This window comes from Diospyros lotus, chromosome 8, assembly GCF_014633365.1.
Source record: "Diospyros lotus cultivar Yz01 chromosome 8, ASM1463336v1, whole genome shotgun sequence".
NCBI lineage: Eukaryota > Viridiplantae > Streptophyta > Magnoliopsida > Ericales > Ebenaceae > Diospyros > Diospyros lotus.
The window spans coordinates 8217654-8229191 of record NC_068345.1 but is presented as its reverse complement, the minus strand read 5'-3'; the positions used below and the strand labels follow the sequence as shown (position 1 = coordinate 8229191).

At 34.2% G+C, this 11538-nt stretch overlaps 1 protein-coding gene across 1 annotated transcript; it reads left to right on the top strand.

Moving 5' to 3' along the window:
- Window positions 1-6584: 6584 nt before the first annotated feature.
- Window positions 6585-8689, top strand: LOC127807291 (uncharacterized). The gene is made up of 2 exons (XM_052345005.1): window positions 6585-7338; window positions 8021-8689. Exons 1-2 carry the CDS (start codon window positions 6690-6692, stop codon window positions 8635-8637), a joined length of 1266 nt encoding a protein of 421 aa, XP_052200965.1. The 5' UTR covers window positions 6585-6689; the 3' UTR covers window positions 8638-8689.
- Window positions 8690-11538: the final 2849 nt, after the last annotated feature.

The window sequence follows — 11538 nt, the reverse complement described above, 5'->3', positions numbered from 1 at the left end:
CGGCTTATTGGCGCTGGAAGTCGAATTGTGGGCTGGGCCATTAATGGGCTGTATTTTTCTGTTACATATTCCACGACCCATTGGTCATTGCTTTACAAAAGGGAACTGGCAGAGCCCAATGTGTAAAGACTCATATCCGACCCATTAAATTTACTCTATTTTGAGGGTAGACTTGGATCAGATCCATTTGATCCAAACCAGTGAGATCAATTGGTGGTGTTCTTTTGTTCTATTATCTATATATGGTTGAAATGATGGTTGGTTTAGAGAAAAAGAAAAAGAAAAATTGTATAATAAATGGATCTAGACCCATATCAATGAGATCCAAGTCCGAATACAAATAGGTTTAGACTGAAACATTATTTATCGAATATGAATTTAATGGATTTGTAACAGATTTGGAATAGAATTGTATCCAAACCATTCACAAGCCTACGTACCCATCATCACCTGATTGAATTGTTTAATTCTGATTAGACAATTTAGTGAAATTTCTAACAATATGTCTTTAGTTTAGTTTAGTCAATTTTTAAAAGACATATTGTTAGAAATTGACTAAACTAAAGGAATATTAGTCTTGAACAGATTTTTTTCCCAAAACTGTTGATCTCAACCTATACTTTAGGGACTTCCATCTCTATTCTTTTTCAATAGGGGACTGGATTTTTTTTTTTTTTTAAATTTTAATCTCTAATTGATAAAAATTTTAAAAGTTATCTAATCATATGTTATTATTTTTACCTAGATTATAGGATGATTAATTATTTAGATTTTGTATTCCTTCCATAGCATCGCCTTTATTATATCATGTGTGTCCAATGATACAATTAATTTGAAGGCCCAAGAAAACCCAAAAGAGATAAAGCCCAAAGCCGATGAAGAGGAAAATGCCTCAAAACTTAGGAATTGCTCAACTTCCAAGAGATTATCGATGATCTGCCGAAGACTATCGACAATTCTTATTGATTTTCAAGAGATTGTTTCAAAAACTATCGACAAAGTGTGGACAGTTTCGACATTCTAGATTCTCCCGAAGGATTTATGACAATCTCAGGAAGAAGACTAACAAATAAGGCTCTAAGGAGACTAAAAGGTCTCCTGGAGACCTCTCCCTCTCGCGAAAAAATCTCAACTAATTTGTGAACACGATGTCGAAAGTCCATTGAGAAAATTTGTAACGAATAAATCTTATCTATAAGAAGTCTAAATCTTAGTTGATCTTGAAATACCATGGATACTTATCCTCAAATCCTAGGTTTCTCTATCAATATAGAAAAACCTTCGCTCCAAAAAAAAAAAAATACACCACTAATATTGATGACCTTAATTTATAATTTCTTTAACCATTCTCAAGAATCTAACTTAAGTATTGGAGTGGTCGCGTAGGGACTACCTTACACTACACGAAAAATAGTTTTTAGCGATGAAATTTAGTGACAGAATTATTCCGTCGCTAATTAGCGACGGATAGCAACGGAATTTTCGTCACTAATTTTTTTAAATATTTTTTTAATTTAGCGACGGAAATTCCGTTGCTAAAAAATAACAAATATTAAATTAAAATTTAGCGACGGGGCAACTCCGTAGCTAAAAAATAAAACAACATTAAAATTTAGCAACGGGGTCAATCCCGTTGCTAAAAAATAAAAAAATTAAAATTTAGCGATGGGTCAATCCCGTCGATAAAAAATAAAAAATAAAAAATAAAAAATTTAAATTTAGTAAAATAAATAAATAAAACATTAAAATTTAGCGACAGGGTCAACTCTGTCGCTAAAAAATAAAAAAATAATAAATAAAAAATTATAATTTAGCGACAGGTCAACCCCGTCGCTAAAAATTAAAAAAAATAAATAAATAATTAAAATTTAGCGACGGGTCAACCCCGTCACTAAAAAATAAAAAAATAAAACATTAAAATTTAGTGACGGGGTCCACCCGTGGCTAACAAATAAAAATAAAAAACTAAAATTTAGCGATAAGGTACAACTAGTCGCTAAAAAATAAAAAAATTTAAATAAAATTAAATTAAAAAATTAAAATTTAACGATGAGTGCTAAAAAATAAAAATAAATAAATAAATAAAATTAAAACTTAGCGCCGGGATCAACCCTGTCGCTAAAAAATAAAAAAAAAATTAAATAAATAATTCAAATTTAGCGATGGGTCAACCCTGTTACTAAAAAATAAAAAAAAAATTAAAAAAAAATTAAAATTTAGTTACGGGTACACCCGTCGATAAAAAATAAAAAAATTAAATAAAACTAAATAAAAAAATTAAAATTTAGTGGCGGGGTGAACTTCGTCACTAAAAAATGAAAAAAAATTAAATAAAAAATTAAAATTTAGCGACGAGTCAACTCACTAAAAAATAAAAGAAAATTAAATAAAGAATTAAAATTTAGTGACGGGACAACCCGTCACTAAAAAATAAAAAAATTAAATAAGAAATTAAAAATTTTACATTTAAACATATTATAATAATTTTTACTAACATTAATATTAGTAAAAATTAAACTAATAATTTTTTAAATATATTACAAATTAAAATCAAAAGAAAAACATAATTTTTCACTGCTAATATAATAATTAATAAAGTTTTATTTGAATTAATAACAAAATAAAATTAAAATTAATATTCATTTCCCTTTACTAACATTAATATTAAAATTAATATCATTAAATAAATTTAAAAAATTTTGGTGTATAAATATAATTATGAAATATTTGGAAGAGAATACTATAAATATATTTTATATACATTAATAAACAAGAAAATTTTTAGATCGGCTGGATCGCGTGTGGAATTTGGTCACGAGAGGTTAGGGGTTTGAATCCGATAGAGAGTTTGAGATAATAACTGGGAGTAATATCCTAGGGCTGCCACATGGCAAGCAGATGCACAACCACATAGCGCACATGAGGGGAGGGCGAGGCTTAGCACACTTTGAAATTTGAATTTTGGGGTTGAATTTAGCGATGAGATCTATCTTGTCGCTAAAAATTAAAAATAAAATTAAATAAAAAAATTAAAATTTTTTGACGGGTCAATTCCGTCGCTAAAAATAAATAAATAAATAAATAATTCAAATTTAACAACAGGCTCAACCTGGTCGCTAAAAAATAAAAAAAATTAAATAAAAAAAATTAAAATTTAGCGACGGGATCAACCCCGTCGCTAAAAAATAAAAAAAAATTAAATAAAATTTAATAAAAAAAATTAAAATTTAGCAATGTGGTCCATAGCTGATTAGCGATGGGTACAACCCCCATTGCTGATTTCATCGCTAAAAAACTGTTGTCGCTAACCCTGTCGTTAAATTTCAGCGACGCCTTTTTTAACGTCAGAAAGGTACCCGTCACTAAATCTGTCGCTAAGAAAATTTAGAAACGGATTTTGATGTTTTAGCGACGGAATTTTCCATCGCTAAAACGTTGATTTTTTTGTAGTGTTATACCTTTTGACAGTGTTCTTGCAGGAATCTATCAACTTGAAGACGATTTCCCCATATATAAATTCTATTATTGTATTTTAACGACAACGATACTTATTCAATTAATATAAAAAAAGAAAATTTCATAAATTACACTCTTAAGATTTGTCTAAATTAATTCACCAATTACTCCTTTATTTTTTAAATTGCCACCACTCTTTCTTGAGATTAGTTACTATGCATCGCATGCCCTTGTTGTTAAGCAAACTAGGGTAGATTTTATTAAAAGTCCTAAAATTCCCATGCAATTAAAAAAAAAAACAAAAACAAAAAAGACATGCCGAACCATTACAAGAAACTTGACTGATGAAACCTATAAAATCCTCAAAAAAAACTTTGATTGATTTTTGAGAGAGATCGAGAAAGATAGAACTTATAGCTTTGTTTTGGGTTTGACAAACCTAAAATAATTTGGGTTCATGGTGTACTTCAAATTTGGGAAAAGAGAAAGAGAGAGAGATTGAATATGGGTTCAAAGACAAACACAGAATTATCTAGGTGTTCTTTGAACCTAGTAATATATATATATATATAGAAAGAGAGAGTTGGAAAAAGAACGAGACTGAATTTGGGTTTATCTTTATACTGGTTCCATAAAATGGTTTATACATAGGGAGGTGAGTGGTATTTTAAAAAATATAGGGATGATTAGCGCAATTTAGGCAAACTATTGGGAAAGTTACCTAACAAATTCTATATTTATAATATTTTTAATAAATGGAAAATGGAGAAAAGTTAATGTATTAATTTTTCATCCCAATCAAATTTGATAGAACTCTTACGAGCCTCGCCATTATAGCTCGACTGTTGCATAAGGGTGGGCCTAACTAGCTTTGTTATGTAATTATGTTAAACGAGGCATTACAATCTAGTACTAATATATATAAATAAAAAAATATTTACAATCTAGTACTAATTTTATAGTTGTTTAGATATAACTATAAAATTTATTGTTGGAGAATTATCTTCAAGTGGTTAAGACTTTGCAATAAAGAAAATGATTAGAGGATATGGGACATTTCTTACACAAACACTTCTGCATAAACATTTTGATAATTAAGTCAAATTCTCGTAAGAGTATAATAAAGTATTTTTTGGTAAAAATAGTCACCTTTAAGGAATGAAAACTTGTCTATTTATAGTTGAGGTAGAGATTTGTGATAAATATCCTTAGTATTCTAAAATTGTCTAAGATTTAGATTTTTATGGATAATTTTTATCTTTTGCAAAATTTCTAGAGAAATTTTCAAAGTTATCATTTTGCGTTTTCTTCACTAGGACTATACCTAGTGGGAGACTTCTTAGGAGACCTCATGATTTTTCCAATTATGTGTTTTTTTTTTTTTACAGGAGTTTGTTGAGACTCTCTCAAAGACTTTTTCGGTGAGAGTTTGTTGAAACTCTTCTAGAAGTCTGTCGAGACTCTCTCGAGCGAGAGTCTTCTAAGGCTCTATTGGAGATCTCTCAACCAACAAGGTCTCTTGAGACCTTCTATTCCGAAATTTTTTGTTTTACCTCTATATCTAACTTTTGAGCTTCTTTTTCATGGACTTCATAATTGATGTGTATTTATCAAATGGATATTTTGCCTTGAGTTTTTAATGTTCTCTAGATCAATGGCCTATTATACGTGCAAACCTACTTGGTGATTTTTTTTTTTTTTTCTCCTTATTGATAGTTAAATAAGAACATAACACAAGTTATATACCCGCCACTACAAGGATAGCTTCAAAGGGGAAAATTAGACTATCTGTCTATTGATCGTGTTGACAAAGAAATACATAAATATGTTATCATCCTAATTAACAAATAATAAATGATTTCTTAAGTCATATTGGTACTCAAACTTCCTTCACACACCAACAAGCTTCCAAAATTTCAGCAAATCTAGAAGACGAATTACCAATGGGTTTAAGTCATCATTCAAATATACAAAATAATAAATGTGAGCGTGACAAAATTAAATTGCCCTTGCTGTTAGTCTGAAATGCACTTTATACTGACATGTTAATTTGTGTTTCATTTTGGCATCCAAATTCCAAATTTTGAAAATCAACCGTTAAAACGGAACGTTAGGCAAATTCCATAATACACAAGTCAGCAAAAACCAACCGTTAATCCGTAGGAGATGGTGGGATGGGTGAGATTTTTTTTCCCCTTTTTTATAGTTTAATTTTGGCAGTGACAGCCAAAGTACAAGGCTTTATTCCATCAGCTTATGATTTTGAGGCAAAGGGAATCAAATGAATCAGCTTTTAAGCCCTGAGTGTGCGCCATTATAGCGTAATTAATGCAGGCCTTGTTGCTGATGCACTGCGCTTACCCCCATAAACACAGTTCAGTCCCACCACCCACCCGCAAATAATGCGGGTACGGACCTATATTTAATTAACTAATCTCACATAAATAAGTTGAATTTCTCTCTCTAATTACGGTCGTTTTAACAGATTATAATTTGTTAATTAATTAATTTATTAATTTATTCTTAATTTATAAATAAGAAAATATGTTTCTCCCATTATAAAATAAAATTAACTCAATTAAATTCAAATTGGGAAAATTTTAAAGTTAATATAATTATATTATAACCTAAAATATCTGACATGTCAAAATATTAAAATTTTTAAAACTTAGGATAAATAAGGTGTTATGTAAAAAAAATTAATTCACAAAAACTTTTAGAAATATTTTCAAATCACATGAATTTAAAAATATCTTTAAAAATGGTATTTGAACAAAATAATAAATTATGAAAACTTATAGAAATATTTTTAAATTATAATTTTTTTTATTATAAATAATTCAAATTACGAATATCTAGTTGCAATTTACCTCCTTCATTGTAGGACGAAAGTTAGGTACCCTATCACTGCATGTGCAGGTGGTCTTTCTTTTCTGATCTGCAATCATCCGATCCTAGCCGTCCAATCGCGTCAAGTATCGTTCGAGGTTAGAATTCATCAATTTTGTGGGACCCTGAATTACACACGTCGCATCTGTAGATTAAATGTGCGACAGTGTGAGCCCCACAGAGGCACAAACGCCCAAATCCGGGCTCCCTTTGCACAGTCTTGGCCCTCCGCTTTAACTACATATCACAGAGACACTAGTGTCCCTTCTCTATCCAATTATATATATAAAGCTTCCATTGAGGGGGACCTCGAAGCTATCCATTTTCAGATCTCTCCTCCTCCAATGGCCAACTCCAGAAACCCTAGAAAGCCCGTCAAGAAGAACCACCAAACCCAGACCCAGACCCAGAATGCCCGGAAGCCGGAGGAGGAGAAACCGCCGTCTTGGGCGGTGGTGAGAAGCTTCCTCACCTGCAAACACGTCGTCCAAGCGCCGCCGCCGCCGCCGCAGCAACCAAGCCGGCAAGAGAAGAAGCATCAAAAGAAAGAGCAGCCGTCGGAGGAGACCGCCGGCAAGAAATGCAAGAAGATGAAGTGCTCGGGCTCTCTATGCAGCAACACGAAGGTGATGCACCGGCCGGAGCCGGCGTCGCCGCCGGAAGAGAGCAAGAAACTGAGGGCCAGTTCTTCAATGGATGGCTCCGGGAGATCTTCAGGGCTGGCTGCTGTTGTTGTTTCTAATTGTTCGGGTAATTCTGGTTCGATGTCGTCGTCGGGGGGTTCGAGTTCTTCTTCTTCGGCGGCGGGGTCGTTCAGAGGGATGCCGTTCAGGAGACTGTCCGGGTGTTATGAGTGCAGAATGGTGGTGGATCCTGTTCTTGGGTTCACTAGGGATCCTTCTCTCAGAGCCACTATCTGTTCGTGCCCTGATTGTGGTGAGGTCTTCATGAAAGCTGAGAACTTGGAGCTTCATCAGGCTGTTAGGCATGCAGGTAATTAATTTACACATCCAAACAACACACACTCTCTCTCTCTCTCTCTCTCAGCCATTAATATGTTATCACAATTCTCAATCAAGATGTCTCCCTATTGTGAACAACCCATTACCCAATTTCTCAGTCTGGACGCTTCTCCTTCTAGTTTCACGATCCATGAGCCCATTTATTACTCTTTCTCTTGTCTCATTTCAATGCCCATCGCTCATTTCCCAACCAGCTTCTCTCTCTCAAAAATACTGTTCTTTAAGTTTAAATTTGGTATTTTCAGTTTTTTGTTTTACGTTTTTTTACCCAAACAATCATTATAATTTAGTAAAGAGCCAATAAATGAATTCTCTTTACTGTTAGATTTTTATATTATAAAAAACCAACCATATATAGAGCACAAAAATATAACTTTAAAATAAGTAACCCAATACTAGCTCTTAAAGGGAGTTTTTCTTTTTGGAAAAAACAAATTATTGAAAATATCAAAATAAACCGTGTGGATGTGTCCAAATCATGTGGAGTCAAAAGTGAAATTTCCCAGTTTTATAGATCTGGTTTGTTGTGCAGAAGTTTATATATATATATATATATATATATATATCTAAGTACAGAATTTGCATGAGTATGTGTCTTGGTTATGATTGTAACTCCAGTTTCTTCTTTCCCATTTATGGTTAAAAAATGGCAGTATCTGAACTGGGTCCGGAGGACACGAGCAAGAACATAGTGGAGATCATTTTCCAATCTAGCTGGCTGAGGAAACAATCCCCAGTCTGCAAAATCGACCGCATCCTCAAAGTCCACAACACCCAGAAAACAATCTCCAAGTTCGAAGAGTATCGCGACGCCATTAAAGCCAAGGCCACCAAGCTCCCCAAGAAACACCCCCGTTGCGTCGCAGACGGCAACGAGCTCCTCCGCTTCCACTGCACCACCTTCGACTGCTCTCTCGGCCTCAACGGCTCCACCAATCTCTGCAACTCCATCCCCACCTGCAACGTCTGCAGCATCATCAGAAACGGCTTCAAGGTCGCCGCGGCGGCGGGAAAAGGCATCCTCACGACGGCCACAAGCGGGAAGGCCCACGACGAGGCAGCCGGAGCTGGGCCGGACGACGGGAAGAGGGCGATGCTGGTGTGCAGGGTGATCGCGGGACGGGTGAAGAAGAGCTCGGAGGGGGTGGCGGAGGAGTACGACTCGGTGGCGGGCGCCGCCGGAGCTTACGCGAATTTGGAGGAGCTGTACGTGTTCAATCCTAGGGCTATATTGCCCTGTTTCGTTGTAATATATGGTGGCTTTAATTAGCTGCATTTTTCAATTGTAAAAAGGATTTTAAACAAGTTGAATTTTGTTCTTAGATCCAAATTTTCCTTCACCTATTGTATTACATTTGATTGAATCAAGAACATAAATTTAACGTCTTTAATTATAAACTTATAACTAATAATATAACAAGTGAATTTTATTATACAATATGACAATACATAATTTATTCCTGATCCAATCTTAACGGGGTGTCCTGTGCTGTGCAGAGTCACATTAATGACACCTGAAATCTTGCTTTGTTTTGGGTAGGTGCAGTGTGCAGTGCAGGGTTGGTCAACCATTTTAGGGTTGGTTTGGTTCACTTGAGATAAAATAAAACGTGAGTTTGCATTTATAAATGTTTTTCATATATTAACTTATAAAGAGTTTAGTTTGTAGGTCAATATTATATAATAATATCACAAATTATTCGCTAATGAGTTTTTTATTTTTTAATACTAAAAGTCTCCTTTAAAGTACTGTTAAAAGTCTAAAAAATAGTTTCAGTTTTTCACTTACAGTTTTCTTTTTTTAATACCTTTGTAACCAAATTAAGGTTAATAACTTCAAATTCTTCACTAGAGTTATATGTTTCGATACCAATTACTTGAGATTTTGACATTCCGTTTCAAAATTATATATAATAAAGTACTTAATAATCTTTAAGTAGTATTTATTAAAATGAATAAGATATGATTATATATGTTAAAATATATAAGATTGGAATCCTTTCTAAATTAAGATATTAAATGATTATAAGACTAAAAAATATTTTAAAATTTATATTAAATTATTTGTTAAATTTTTTGAAATGCAACACATGCATTATTTTTATTTATTTATTAGTATTAAGATAAATTTATTTAAAAAAATTCAAATAAGAAATCAAGTCACTTTTTTTCAAAAGCATCATCAAATAAATTTAATAAATATAATAAAAATTATTTTTTTATCTAAATTCCTTTTCATAGTCTATAAATCAACAAACAGTAGCTTATAATATATATGTATAACATATATGTATAAAGAGTAAGCTGAAACTCAGAAGTTGGAGAAGGCCGCCATGCGCCGCTAGCTGGAACTCAGAACCAGAAGCTGAAAGGGGAAAGGAAAGGTCGAAAGCTGAAACTTGGAACCTGGAGAAGGTCGTTGTGCACCACCGGAACTCGAAATCGGAAGCTGAAAAGAGAATGGAAAGGAAGGAAGGAAGTCTGAAATTGAATATCTGAAAGTGAATGAATCAATGAAACCCTTACCTAGTTACCCTCATTTGCACTGACCCTTATCCCAAATCCGAAGATTTTAAAATGGGCATTTCGGCTCGTTTAGGCCGGTACGGACCCAAATGGCCAAAAAAACTGGCCGATGTGAAACAAAAACTGGGCATTTCAGCAGTTTCGATCGGATCGGAACAATATTGACAAGTGGGAACCAAACACTTGAATTTTTTTATGGGTCTCTTAAGAGTTGGGGTCAAGAAATACTCATACCAAACATGCCCTTAACTGGGTAGTCAAGCTTAACTGTGCATTAGTTCATTTAGACCAAATTAATCGAATCGAACCGCCCAGTTCAGTTCAGTTATTAAATTGTCAATTAGCGGTTTGGTTAATTTCAGCAAAAAGTGCGATTAGTTTTTATCAGTTTGATTTTCGTTATCGATTTAACCGAACTAACTGAAAAGATCCAAATTTCAAAACAACATCGTTTAAGTGTATATATATTATAAAAGGAAAACAACCTTCTAAGTTCTGCCCGCCCTTCCATCTTCTTCTTCTCAGTCCGACTCAGCCACCCCTCACCACCACCTCCAGTCCTCCACCCCTTATCGCCACCACCATCCCTCGTCTCCAAGCTTATCGACTAGAAATGGAGACGAAGACGAAGACAAAGATGAAGACGATGGGGGACTAACCGAGCGAACTTTGCCTTCGTCGCATGTCGAAGACAAAGACGAATGGCTGATTCGCTGGAGACAAAGACAAAGGGCTAAAGCTTCGATTCACTTGGCCTTTCGTCTCCCTCCGACATCGACGTCGACGTCGACACCAACCCAACATCTCTTTCTCTCCCTCTAATTTACACCACCATGCTCGCCTGTCGACGCCAATGGCCCATGCATTCGGTGAGTTTTCCACAACTTCTATTTTACATTAAAGCCTAGATCTAATAAAATCTAACTATTAGATACTTTTAATTTTTGGGTACGTGGATTATTGAGCCAAAGTGAATTTGATACTTGATTCTGATCGTCGAAATCTGTCTTGGATGGTGGTCAGTGACATTTTTCCAGAAACGTGTTTTTGAGTTTTTTGACCATAAAATTAATTTTTAGATCTACAAAAAATTAACCATTTGATCAAACTCATGGTTGGGGGAATCCGATGATCAGTTCTGATCATTGGAATCGCCATACGACGACAACAGTAAGGTTGAACTAATGTTTGGTCTCTTCGATTATTTTGTGCACTAGTTTGATTTTCGGTTCAGTTTGATCGGTTACCACGGTTTAGGTTCCAGTTAGTTTTATTTTGGTTAGTTAGGGTTAGTCGGTCAGTTTGATTCGATTATTACATACAGTGTGGTTCGGTTCAATTAGAGATTTTCAATCGGTTCACTTTGGTTATAACCGATTCCACAACCAGAGTTGAATGGGTCGAGCCTACTATTATGCCTTAATTTAACGAATTGGGTTGACCTAGCTGTTTAGTAGAATGAGCTGAACTTAGGCTTAACCGGTTAAGAAAACCTAAGGCCTAACTCGGCCAATGAAACTGCGTACGACAAGTTTGGTCGGGCCGACCTATCAATCTCCCGAGTTAAAATGAGTCTAGACTCATGAATTTTAACGAGTTGAGCCCAATAGAAACCTACATGCTAGCTCATTTTTAAAACAATTTA

Coding starts and splice junctions, on each gene's coding strand:
- LOC127807291 (XM_052345005.1), top strand. CDS start 6,690: ATGGCCAACTCCAGAAACCCTAGAAAGCCCGTCAAGAAGAACCACCAA. Junction 7,339..8,020: donor TCAGGCTGTTAGGCATGCAG/GTAATTAATTTA, acceptor AAAAAATGGCAG/TATCTGAACTGGGTCCGGAG.